General features: G+C 43.3%; 1 protein-coding gene across 3 annotated transcripts in view; it reads left to right on the top strand.

Annotated features, from left to right (window-relative positions):
* LOC118398659 (exostosin-1-like) overlaps positions 1-4,524 on the top strand; it is a 295,874-nt gene extending 291,350 nt beyond the window's left edge. For all 3 annotated transcript variants that reach the window (XM_035794215.2, XM_035794216.2, XM_035794217.2), the window contains exons 11-12: positions 3,364-3,535; positions 4,330-4,524. In XM_035794215.2, the coding sequence (XP_035650108.1) occupies positions 3,364-3,535; positions 4,330-4,515 (358 nt within the window). In that variant the 3' untranslated portion in view covers positions 4,516-4,524. The remainder of the gene's footprint in view (positions 1-3,363; positions 3,536-4,329) is intronic.
* Positions 4,525-14,061: the final 9,537 nt, after the last annotated feature.

Consider the following 14,061-nt stretch of genomic DNA (forward strand, 5'->3'; position numbering starts at 1 on the left):
GATTTGAAGTCATGTCTTTCCGGGCAGTTGCAGATAGACAGCTCTCCTAGTCATTTTTCATTGTTCTATTGTGTGTTTTCAAAATGCCTCTATTATTCAGGACTCAAGGCTCTCAACAGGCTGTCTACTGAGGCATTGTGTTAATAATCAAGTGACAAGTGTTTCTACCAGATATTCACCAGTAGAAAGTGTAGAATAATTCTATCAGATCAACGCAATTAACAAATCAGTGTCCTTGATTAGATTGCTACTTTTCCTATCCAAAAGTATCAACATGAACAAAGCTGAATATAATAGTCAGATCAGAAAAAGGACAACGTTGACAAGATCACTGATAACAACATCACATAGATCAATAGCTTCGCAGAGAGGGAGAGGCCCAGCCTGGGCTCACAGTTTGTCTCAAAGGGTCTTGTTCTCATCTTTCCTGCATGGATGAGACAGACAAACGGTGCTGACGGCAGACCTTGGCTGCGACACCTCACCTTCACTAGGCTGACAGTGATGTACCGCTCGGCTCGGCAGTTGGGCAAGGCACTGATGCCGCAGAGGCCAAGAGCCCAGTGGGGCTCCGGAGGAGGAGTAGGAGAGGGGGAAAAATAAAACAGGAATTTGTCTTTTCGGGGGAGATGAGGCATGAGTCTGAAGCCTCTGGATCTAAACAGAGTGACTCCCTAACTTAACTGAAGCCCATGTGTCACCACAGACAAGAAGTGATGCAGTTGATCCTATGTCAGCCATACAGCCAGGGCCCCCAACTTAATAAACATATGGGGAAATGAGACATGACACTATCAGGGTCGAAGTAGGGAGAAGTAACTTACTCTGAGAAATTGGGTGTTGTCAGGCAGGTGGATGAGGTCACTGGGGAGGGTGGCTCTTATGATGGCTTCTGGGGGGGTTCACTCCCCTCATTCTGCCGGATGTATCCACCAGACAGATTACCACCCATATTCTGTGACTCAGTGAATAGAAAACAACAATGGCACTATCCAGAGAAATGGTGAACATTCAGGAAATGGCACTGAAAATAGAATTAGGGACATTTGATTTCCTTTTAGGCACTGCTGTTTCCATTTGCAATATTGTACATTAATATTATACTATGCAGTATGTCTATAGCTAGGTTTCCATCCAATTGACAACAGATTTTCATGGGAATATTCTAAAATCCGCGTAAAAACAATATGCGCATTTTCCCACCAAAGATGTTTCCATCAAATTGATTTGTTGTGGATAAAAGACTGTGCAAGATTTAAATTCCCAAATACCAAATAAAAAATACAAGTTAAAAGGGTGTATGAGTTGATATACAGTATAAAATTACACAAGATTCAAGACTTCTTGCTTTTCAGCAAAAATGATTGTACTGAATTCTTGCCACCAACAAAGTGTTGAAATATTTGGGGCATACAACCATCGCAGCTCTGCAGATTTTGTTGCGAGGATACAGAATCAATAGACCATTTGTTCTGGTATTGCCCTCAGGAAGCCTGTTTCTGGTCTCAGTTTCAGGAATGGCTGAAAAAGCAGAACATTAATATAAAATTGATAATAGAAATAGCATTGTTGGGAGATTTGGAGAGGCCTGGTCAGTGAATTACTAATATACTAATACTCTTAGTAAAAGTATTTATCTTCAACTCGCAATCTGTGGTTTATATTTGCTTAGATAGATTCTAATTGTTTATCAAACATCACAGCATAGTTGAAAGATATATGGCTGGTAGAAATCCGAAGGGGGTGGCCAGCAGAGATAGGTGGGATGGGCTGAGGGAAGATGAGGGTTAAGATGTGGAACTGGAGACAAGTGGGAGTGAACTTTCTGGGCGGTGAGATAGAATAACGGTCAAAGATAAAAGTCAAAAATAAAGTCAAAATAAACCAAACAGAAGTTTAACTGACACTGAAAATGAACGATGTTACATCCAATGCCTGTTTGCCCGAGGCTGATGCTACGTAAGCGCTTGTACGCGCGTACACATCCATACACACGGACACATACACACATGTAAATAGTGCCACACGTGCACTCAATCGTATTCAGTTGGCCTTGCTGATTAGATTATTGTCGTCCTTCAGGTCCTTTTCTTGCATTGTTGTTTTCTGTTTTCTTTTGATTTTCTCTTTTTGTTGGTTGTTGGCGCATTAGGTGGGTGGTGGTTGTGGTTGGGTTGAAGGGGGACCGTGGCTTAGGGGGGATGGGATGGCGAGGGGTCTTGGATGGTTGAGGGTCAGCTCTCGAGGGGAACTGTGGGGGGTCTTGGATAGTTGGTGACCTGGCGGTTGGGAGCTTGGGGCCGGTGGCCGAGAGGTTGCTGGTTCTGGTCCCAGTTTCTAATGGGTGGAGGATCTGTCCTTGTTGCCCTTGGGCGGGGCACTTGACCCTGTTTGCTCCTGTGGGTTGCTCTGAATGTGTCACACTGGCAACAATGATTCGGGAGACAGGAGACAGGTAATAGTTTTTTTTATTACGCCCCAAGTTATGGCGTGCCGTGTAAGAAATACACATGCTCACAATGATTAACACACAGGACAAGACCCCTAATCTTCTGCGCAATCCACAAGGGCACAAAATCCCAAAACATACAGCACAGGTAATCACACGCACCAACGGACATTGAACAATAATGGACGGCCCAATGGAAACCAAAGGGCGCATATATACAAATACTAATTAGTGGGAATAGGGGACAGGTGTGCGTGATGAAAGTTCCGGAGAGATCCTTGACAGGGAGTGTCTGCTGGATGACTGAATGTAATGTAATGTTGAGCAGTAAATGGGTTTCCATTTTCAACTCTACTGATGGTTTTCTCACAAAAATATTTGCATTATATAGCGAGTATGCCCACTCTGGTATTGGCACACGCTCTCGAGACAGCAGCTGGCAGATACAATGCGGGTATTACCTACATGAAGAGGTTATTATGGACAAAAGAGCTAGATTATTTTATTGGTCAAACGGCAGTCAAGCATCGATGATCATGTCACCAGAATAAAACCATCTATATTTATTGAAAGGAGCATCAAGCTCATAACCTTGTGAAGTTCATCATAACTTATTTAATCTGTAGCCTAATAAACCACATGCTTTCTGGATGAGTCGTAGTGGGAGGACCACACAACATGTTATCTCATGACTCCAATATGATGGTTATTATATAGATATTTGCGCATAAAAGCAGTTCCACCAACATTTCTTGCATCGTTAGTATTACCAACACAAAAATCCCACCTTGTCTAACGTATTTCGTTTTGTCAACATTTGAAAAGTTTACCGACACATTTTCTGTTTCCATAAAGACTGTCATTACATTTTTTTTTATTCCTGGATCCATCTCGCTTCCTCTCTGTGTTCCTAGGTATTATCACTACCTGTACACTCACTACTTGCCAACCAGCCTTCTCACCATGGTGGATCAGATGGCCAACTGTGAGGACATCCTCATGAACTTCCTGGTTTCTGCTGTCACTAAGCTCCCACCTATTAAAGTCACCCAGAAGAAGCAGTACAAGGAAACCATGATGCAGCAGGTACAGTATGTTTCTTTGGTAACTGTATGTGTGTGGTGCCGTCCGTCAAACCATGTTTGCCCAGCATATATCATTCACCAACAGCCACTTTCAATGGAAGCCACAAGCTCATATCCGGTATCCAGTGCTTGGGACAGGGCCCATTCTCAAGTTGTCTGAAATGGGCCTATAATTGCAGCCATGAGAGGGGAGGGACTGCAGGATTGCAGATCGGTTCACTCAGGAGCATCCAGAGAGAGGTGGAGGAGGAGGGAGGAGGTTGCAGCATGCTGACAGTCTCCCTCTGTGATTCCCCGTTTCGGGGTGTGTGTGTGGGCAGGTCTGATTGATGGCCCAGCTTCCGGCAGCACGATGACTCGGCACTATCGGCCATATGATCGTCTTAATTGTGTAGGCAGCAGCGTACCAGTGCTGGATTTACTCCCATCTCTTTCCATACATAGTATCTTAAGGCCCTTTCCCTTTCCAGGACAATTGTTCCACTGCAGTCAGGGCTGTAAGATGTGTTGCCTTGCACAAGATCACACAGGAAAGTGGGGAAGTTTGGTGGAGATTATGGAGATTTTGGCCAACACTTTATCAGTTGAATGGGAGTTAAAAGGCAGAAAAATACAACCTTTTTTAGATGTAGTTTGTTTTGTGTGTATGTATAGAGTAGATATGAGCTGCTTCAGGCAACACAGCTCTAATGTACCATCCTCCTCCCAATATATGTTTCTGCTTTTACACTGAAGGAGTCAGTGAGTCTTATGGTTGGCGTGCTGAACTGACATATTTCCTCTGTCTGTACACAGGGTTCTAAGACGTCCCGGTGGGCCGATCCGGACCACTTTTCCCAGAGACAGACCTGTATGAACTCATTCAGCGGCTGGTTTGGGTTCATGCCTCTGCTGCACTCCCAGATGAGACTGGACCCTGTGCTTTTCAAGGACCAGGTCTCCATCCTGAGGAAGAAGTACAGGGACATTGAGAGGCTGTGAACCCCCCCCACACACACACACACACACACACACACAGAAGAGACTTGAGTGGTGTGGGTTTGGGACAAATCTCCCCCCCATATGCAAGTGAAAAGAACTGCCTTTTTGTAACCAGCCTGTTCAGTCAGTCAGATTGTCCGAACGATAAGTGAAATCTCTACAGAGTAATTTATTATGAAATATGCAACACCAGGACCGTTCTCCAGAGGTGATGGTCTTGGCTATTGAAGATGATTCAGAACTCTGATTGGTTCAGCTCTCTCCATGTCAGTGAGTTGGACTGTGTCGATGTTGTCGTCATTGTTGTCAAAAGAGGAATATTGCAACTTTTCACATGCTTCAACTCCAGACTGATTGTCGTTGTCACGTCCTTCCTCTGACAGAGCAGACCGGGAAGTGAGGTCACAAACGCCTGTACAATGTGTACTCCAGTTTGGTTTCAGATCTTTTCTGTGGCAGTGTGTCTTATACAGAAATTAACTCAGTGCATTGTGTCTTTCCTCCATGAGATCTATAAAGTTTATATCTCTTACATTGTATCTGTTGCTTTCCATTATTCATTTCTGGGGCTTATTGGACTTTCATTTTGGAATTGTTTTATTTTTGGTTGCTTCTTTCTCCTATAAGATTTAAATTGCCAAAAAAACTACTCTTATAAAAGATGCTAAAATCTATACTGCCTATTGTTGTAATTCTCTGTGTTTCATAGATGATGGTGGTAGACAATGTGGTCAGAGGGAATAACTAACTACCATGTTATTTTGTCTTGGTGAAATATGCAAAACCTGATGAACTTTTCCCATCAAAGACCACCTCAGGACACCCTCCTGAATCTTCACATCTGCTTGTATGTCTCCTCCAGGCTGTCTGTCTAAATGCCGGAGACATGCCACTCACTGTGACCCTGCCTGGCTATAAACAAGAGGTGGGTTTCTGCATCCACTTATGGATTTAGTAAGTAGGTGTTCGTACTGTGTAGCCATGGGGGTAGGCGTGGTGATGCTACAGACAGGCGTCTTTGATTTCTATTCCAGGTCTGAAGCCTCTTTCATGTCCCTCCAGAGAGCCAACCCAATGTACACGCACCGTTCAGCTGGTTCTGAGAGGACACCAGCCTCTGCATGGCGCTCCCTGTACATCCCCCGTCTCCCTCTCCCAACCAAAAATCATGTTTACTTCCGTACGGTTCTACAATAATACCTCTGAGCATCAGACACCTCGGGTATGGTCAAAGTCGCAAGGCCTTTTACTGGATTAATAGAATGTTTATAAATGCTACGCTGTACATGGGTCAATGTTGTTCATGAACATGAGCTTACCTTTGCAACTACTTTCTTAGGGTGAGTGGGTATCGGGTATGCTATGCAGCTAATATCTCTATCTATGTGTGTGTGATGTATTTTCATAAATGAGGTGTCACACTAGACACCATGTGCTCTGGACACTATGTGCTCTAGACACCATGTGCTCTGCCCAGCACAAACAACCAGTGATTTACTGAGGAGCCTAATGGCAGGCAGGCAAGAGTTTTTGTTTCAGTTTCGCCAAGGGGATATCTCGCTTGCCCTCTCACTTCTCACAATGATGTATGATAATGACTGCTCCCCCAGAACTCATTCAATACAGCATCTGAGGGACCTGCCTCTAAAGAGGGCCTCTCTCTCAAATGGGATGCAGTCAAGGCTATTCTGAATATTAATTCATAGATTTGTTTATTTCTATCACCCCCAGTAGGGAGGGGTAGAACATTTGCTTGTATTTTTTAAAGCATCTACTCTCTTCGCCTGCTCCGTTCAGAAGTAACTCCGGAGAGTTGCAGAGCGAGAGGAGAGAAGAGGAGGTGTAGGAGGGAGGCTGATGCATACTCCCAAGTCATTCGACCCGTACTGCCTGGGGGAATAGGAATGAGGACACAGAATGAGTCTGCCATTGATCCACATTGATCCCAACGGAGAGCCAGCCTTTATTTGTTTTCAGAGGAAGAGCAGGGGTAATGTCTTTGTTGAGGGGACACATTTAGCAGGTTCAACTATCATGCAGCCTGCTTTCCAACAGTGTTTATTAGATTCCCATTTCCAATGTATTACAGTTCCGGTCGAGGTGGTTTAGTGTGTGTCACAACATACAAGAACAGCATTTACAACTCTACACTCTTATTCAATATCTCTGAACTTGTCTGCCCTGCAAAGTAGTTGATACAGAATGAATACAAATGTGACTGCTTACTTCTAATTCAGGTGTTAGTGCAAGATTACTGGTGTCACGCACACTTGGTGATATACATTCACATTCTACTGCCTTGATATTGAAATAGTATACGGTGTGCATTTATTCTTGTTTTAGCACAATTTGCCAGTCGAACACCATGTATACAATTTGTTTGTTACTTTGTTGAGTAAAAGTAGCGTGACATTTCCTGTCAAGTGTCTGCTATCTTCAGAGGTGTAGCTACCCTTCACTGGTCTCCCCAAAGTTGACGTACAGCTGTTATCTCCAGCCTGGCTGTATGTGAGGTCAGGGAGCTTCAAATACCACCAGGCTTGGAGCCGAGGAGTTGTCAGGAGGGGAGGAAAAAGCCAATAACTGTAGACATCAAGACAGCCCATCTCAGGGCGGCGTGGCAGCAAAGCCCTCTGTGACATATCTGCTCAGCGCATGCCACAGCGGAGCGCCCAGACATCAAAAAATGAAGTCCCAAATCTCTGCACATCAAATGAGAGTACAAGCAGACATCAGCTGACACCCACCCCCCACCCGCCTCATAACGGGCAGTCTGAGCCCTAGATGTGTTCGGCACACTTTATGGGCCCTGAGAAACCCTCTCCAGTGCCCCCATTACTGTCACAGATGGGGTTTTATCAAGTTGTGTGACTGGAGACTTGTGTGAAACAAAAGCTTTTCTCTCTGTGATGGTACAATCTCCCGTTGAGGATGGCTAAGCCATGAAGCATTTCCCCAGAAAGTATTGTATCATCATAGCTGTTCAGTAGAGGCTTCTGAGGGGGAGTCCGGCTCATAATAATGGCTGGAAACCATGTGTTTGATACCATTCCATTGACTCCATCTCAGCCATTTATTATTAGCCATCCTCCCCTCAGCAGCCTCCACTGCTTTTGTTATATGCCTGTGCCTGTGTCACTGTGACTCAGCCACAGAGTCAAGTAAACACTTAACTGGCATATCGGAAAATAACAGTAAGTGTTGTCTTTCTCTCACTGTCTCTCTGTGACTCTCTTCTCTCTGTATTCTTCAGTTCTGCTGTCTTTTTCTCATTCGCTGTCTTTTTCTCTTCATATAAAGCTCTCCTCTTTTTCTCTCTGTTTTACACACACAAATCCATAGACCAACCAGGAGGTGAGAGAGGAGAGGCCATAGAGATAGGGGTGAGTGGCATAGTTATTGAGTACAGTCTGAGAGTCTGTGTGTTCCCGTAGCACTGGTGTCAAACACAGAGCACAGTCATGACTCTGGCCATCTAGTACAGCTACAATAGAGAAATGAGAGGATGCTGGTGATCAATCCATCTACCTGTCTATCAATTTTTCTACCAATTTGTCAATAGGCTGGCTGGCTGTTTGTCTTGCCTCAACCTTCCAAACTGTCCATCTTTCCTTGCATGCTGATTATACTTTCTGAAACTGTCAATATTCATCCTGATTGAAATGGTGCTCTGCTTGTGCACCACCACTGCAAACTGCATAAATAATATCTGAAAAACGGCTGAGATTATAATAATTCAATTTTCTTAAAACTGTTTTGTGAAACGTAAACAGATTTCATGGCCATGAGTCAAATTGATTGTTTTCTGTCCCTCACTGGAGACTATGAGAGGGGCTCACCAAATTGCTGTGGAAACTGGGGAAGACCATGGTAATCCACACAGCCCAAATTGAGTTAGAATTGCAAGTAGGGCACAAAATACTTCTTCCACCTTCTTCCATATTAGTTATGGTAAGTTTGAAGCTGATTCTGTAGCAGGGGGAGATGGGATATGGCTCCTCTTCTGTAATTGTGTTATAAAAAGCCATTAGACCTCTATTTCTTCTTATTGGAGTCCTACAATATTGCTCATCATGGCCCGTCTCTTGACATTTGTCAGATTGGGGACTGCAAGGTTTGCTGTTCTGTAATGGACATCAGGGATAGGGAGGCCACCAGCCTAATTCCACTTACTGGTATAGCCCTGTGGGAGGCTCACAGGCTGCAGCAGACCGGCTCCGCCCGTAGCCAAAAGAAACATCACCATCCAGCAAAGCCTAGACAGATTTGCCTCGAGTTGATTGTGACTGAGGCTGAGATTTCTATTACCTCAAAGCGCTTTTTCCTCACCAGTGGGTGGTCAACATCATCACTTTGTGGATTTGAGAATACATATCACAGAGATGCCTCTGTGAGAGATCCTACACTTTACCAGGAGCGTATTATGACAGAGAACGAGTGAGAGAGTGCTGATGTGGCGATAGCCTGTCAGAGCCTGGCCTATGCTGTGTCTTAAGTCTATTCCTCTGATATTTCTGTCCAGAGTGCAGTGTTTTGTCAGCTATTCTTCCTGGTGATACGGTATGTGGATGGCTGCCTCCGATGCACCTTATCTTGTTTGGGATAGGGGGCAGCATTTTCACTTTTGGATGAATAGCGTGCCCAGAGTGAACTGCCTCCTACTCAGTCCCAGATGCTAATATATGCATATTATTATTAGTATTGGATAGAAAACACTCTGAAGTTTCTAAAACTGTTTGAATGATGTCTGTGATTATAACAGAACTCATATGGCAGGCGAAAACCTGAGAAAAAAATCCAAACAGGAAATGGGAAATCTGAGGTTTGTAGTTTTTGAACTCACCCCTATCAAATACACAGTGGGATATGGGTTATTTTGCACTTCCTACGGCTTCCACTAGATGTTAACCGTCTTTAGAACGTTGTTTCAGGCTTCTCATGTGAAGGGTGGCCGGATGGGAACTGTTTGACTAAGGGGTCTGCCTACAGGCTCGTTCTCAGTCACGCGGTTTCACTTGAGAGGTAGCTCTCGTTCCATTTCTTTTCTACAGACAATGGAATTCTCCGGTTGGAACATTATTGAACTTTTATGATAAAAACATCCTAAAGATTGAGTCTATACTTAGTTTGACAAGTTTCTTTGACCTGTAATATAACTTTTTGAACGTTTCGTCCGAATGGACCAGATTGCGCTTTTGAATTTGTTTACCAAATGCCCTAACAAAAGAAGCTATTGGACATAAATGGACATAAATGATGGACATTGTCGAACAAAACAAGCATTTCTTGTGGAACTGCGATTCCTGGGAGTGCATTCTGATGAAGATCATCAAAGGTAAGTGAATATTTATAATGCTATTTATGAATAATGTTGACTACCCAACATGGCGGATATTTCTCTGGCTGGTTTGAGCTCTGAGCGCCGTTCTCAGAATATGCTTTTTCCGTAAAGTGTTTTTGAAATCTGACACGGTGGTTGCATTAAGGAGAAGTGTATCTAAAGTTCCATGTATAATAGTTGTATTTTCATCAACATTTATTATGAATATTTCTGTGAATTCATGTATCTCTCTGCAATATCACTGCATGTTTTGGAACTACTGAACGTAACACGCCAATGTAAAATAAGATTTTTGGATATAAATATGAACTTTACCGAACAAAACATACATGTATTGTGTAACATGAAGTCCTATGAGTGTCATCTGATGAAGATCATCAAAGGTTAGTGATTAATTGTATCTCTATTTGTGCTTTTTGTGACTCCTTTCTTTGGCTGGTAAAATGGCTGGGTTGTTCTGTGAGTTGGTGGTGACCTAACATAATCGTTTGTGAAGCTTTCGCTGTAAAGTATTTTTGAAATCAGACACTGTGTCTGGATTAACGAGAATTCTATCTTTAATATGGTGCCTAATACTTGTATGTTTGAGAAATTCGATTTATGAGATTTCTGTTGATTTGTATTTGGCGTCCTGCAATTTCATTGGCTGTTGATGAGCGGAACCCCAGTCCTACACAGGTTAAATTATGTTGTGGCTTGATATGAGTAAACTGGGTGTAGCCAAGGTCTGACATGCCAAAATGGTGATTCATAGGAGAGAATTACTTAAAGTTACCATTTTCCATCACCAGGTCCCTTAATCACATAATAAAGCTGGCTAGCAGTTCTCTGGGACACTGAATCAAATCTACCTGCTGGGGCTCACAATTTTCAGTGAAAATCAGCCTTTAACTACAAGATTTATACTACAGTACTAAATTGTAAAAAATAAAAAATCCTGGAAATTTGAAAATAAGGTTGAATCTGGCCTCTGGGTTTTCTTTAACCTGAGTCTCAATACAATACCATGAAGCTATAATACTGGAATTTTATGTTTCATTTTCAGCTGATTCCCCCTGTAAACAAACTGAATTCTCTATCCCGATGCTTATGGAAAGCATTGTCTGTGATTAATTAAGCAATAAGGCCCAACTGGGTGTGGTATATGGCCAATATACAATGGCTAAGGGCTGGTCTTACACACAACGCAATGCGGAGTGCCTGGATACAGCTCTTAGCCATGGTGTATTGGCCATATACCACAAACCTTTGAGGTGCCTTATTGCTTTTATAAACTAGTTACCAACGTAATTAGAGCAGTACAAAAAAAAATGTCATACCTGTGGTATACTGTCTGATACTGTATACCACTGCTGTCAGCAAATCAGCATTCAGGGCTCGAATCACCCAGTTTATAAAGTATTTTGTACCATGGCATTGTTGAATACTCATTTCTGATTGGCTTGAAGAGCATTCTAGAGTTTGCATTATTTCCCTGTAAGCACGGTATATTAGCACGGAATAATTCAATGGCTATAATTAATTCTTACATGTTCTATGTTTTAGCTGCTTTTGAAAGCAAAAAGTCGAATTGAAAACATTAGCATTGTTGAATTTGATTTTCATAAAATAGCAAGCTAGGACTGATGGTTTGGTTAGCTAAACTAGCAAGTCTGTTTGTTTGGTTACAGAGGTAACTACTGTAACTACACTACATGACCAAAAATATGTGAACACCTGCTCTTTGAACATCTCATTCCAAAATCATGGGTATTAATATGGAGTTGGTCCCCCTTTGCTGCTATAACAGCCTCCACTCTTCTGGCAAGGCTTTCCACTAGATGTTCGAACATTGCTGCGAGGACTTGCTTCCATTCAGCTATGAGCATTAGAGAGGTCGGGCACAGATGTTAGGCGATTAGGCTTGGCTCACAGTCGGCGTTCCAATTTATTCCAAAGGTGTTCAATGGGGTTGAGGTTAGGGCTTACTGCAGGCCAGTCGTTCTTCCACACCGATCTCAACAAATTTCTGTGTGGACCTCGCTTTGTGCACAGGGCATTGTCAAGCTGAAACAGGAAAGGGCCTTCCCCGAACTGGAGATTTCCCTTCACTGGAATTAAGGGGCCTAGCCCAAAAACATGGAAAACTGCCCAAGACCATTATTTATCCTCCACCAAACTTTACAGTTGGCACTATGCATTGGGGCATCCATCGAACTGCCAGATAGATAGCTCCGGGGTCCAATGGCGGCGAGCTTTACACCACTCCAGCCGAGTGGTGTAAAGCCACACTTGGCAGTGCGCATGGTGATCTTAGGCTTGTGTGTGGTCGCTTGGCCATGGAAACCCATTTCATGAAGCTCGTGACGAACAGTTCTTGTGCTGACGTTGCTTCCAGAGGCAATTTAGACCTCGGTAGTGAGTGTTGCAACCGAGGACAGTTTCTTTTTATGCGCTATGCGCTTCAGCACTTGGCGTTCGCTTTCTGTGAGCTTGTGTGGCCTACCACTTCTCGGCTGAGCTGTTGCTGCTCCTAGATGTTTCCACTTCACAATAACAGCACTTACTGTTGACCGGGGCAGCTCTAGCAAGGCAGAAATTTGACAAACTGACTTGATGGAAAGGTGGCATCCTATGACGGTGCCACGTTGAAAGTTAGTGAGTTCTTCAGAAAGGCCATTCTACTGCCAATGTTTGTCTATGGAGATTGCATGGCTTTGTGCTCGATTTTATACACCTGTCAGCAATGGGTGTGGCTGACAAAGCCAAATCCACTCATTTGAAGGGGTATCCACATACTTTTGCATATATAATGTATCTAGTAAACTTGCTAGCTTCTTCAGTGGATGTTGAACACATTTCTACCTGGCAAATGAAAATATTTCTAGCGGCAAATGTGTTCAATTATAGCCATGGTATAAAACGAATAATCAATTCAGGGCTCTATGCGTTCACTGGAAAATAATGCAACTCTGTGGAAGGTTAGTTCCACTCTGCTAGTACGTCGTGGAACACACCTTCTACATCGTTCCTTTATTTTCCGTACAAAGCATATCCCCCTCGTTGAATATCCCTTACATATTGAGGGTTCAGTCTCAACAAAATGGGTACAACAAACAAACACACAGATTCATACATTTCCCTTCTCCCAGACTACTCAGATGCAGTCCTCGGTCACTGGGTGAGCTAAGCTATTCAGCTAAGGTCAGGACAACCAGAAGCCTGCCTACCTCCTCGCTCAGTCTCACTGAAATGAAACCAAGTATTCATTACAGAGCAACTGACCATGGGCTTTGTGGCAGCCTTCCTGTTATTCCCCCCAGGGCTAAGTTGATGAAAATTAGATTTGCAAAGGAAATAGAATTCTTATATACAAAAAAAGAAATAAACAACCTGAAATGTGTGTGTGCGAGTGTGTCAACAGGGAGGAAGTGGGAGTGAAATGATCTACAGATTGTAATTGTTTTGCCTCTTAGTGAGGTGTGATTGTAAATGAAAAAGAGACCACAGAATTACCTCTCCACACTAATAGCTGCATGTATGACTGGTGTTTCCAGTCAGTGCTTTGAATGGTAACGTGACATTTATTTTGTTAGAGCACACAGATACCACACTAACATTTCCATTAAGAGCATGAAAAAGAACAATCTATTTTAAATTCCCATCAGAGGAGGCTGGTTGGAGGAGTTATTCATGGGGTTCACTTCCGTCACTCACACGTCGTTCCCATTGTTATCAACGTTCTACAAATGCAGCAGCATACTGATGTCCGACTGATGGTTAAAAGGAGCTGCGTGGTCAAATCGACGTCTGCGTTGGCCGTGCAGCGTTTACGGTGATACTTTGCGGTGATACTTATACTTTGCGGAGCAGTGCAGAGTTGAGTAGAGCTGTTGTCAAGGAAGTTGTCAAGGAAGTAAGTTTGTTTTTATACAGGACCTCCCGCCCTCACCTACAGTTCTGTCAACCAATCATGTCAATGCAGAGCTATACAGAGCCCTCTGCATTGTTACAACATTTGGGAGGCGCACGGCGATGCGGTACAGAGTTCAATTTGGCCTTTGTATGCCTCCAGAGGCTCCGCAATTGTCTCACACCCTCCATATGGAGCCTCCGACCACATATTCAGATCAAGCAAAAATGGGCTTCTATGTCTTTCTGAATGTGGGCTAATGACTGTTTAATCAAAACTACATTATAGTGGCCTGGAAATATGATGACATTGC

Source organism: Oncorhynchus keta, chromosome 19, assembly GCF_023373465.1.
Source record: "Oncorhynchus keta strain PuntledgeMale-10-30-2019 chromosome 19, Oket_V2, whole genome shotgun sequence".
NCBI lineage: Eukaryota > Metazoa > Chordata > Actinopteri > Salmoniformes > Salmonidae > Oncorhynchus > Oncorhynchus keta.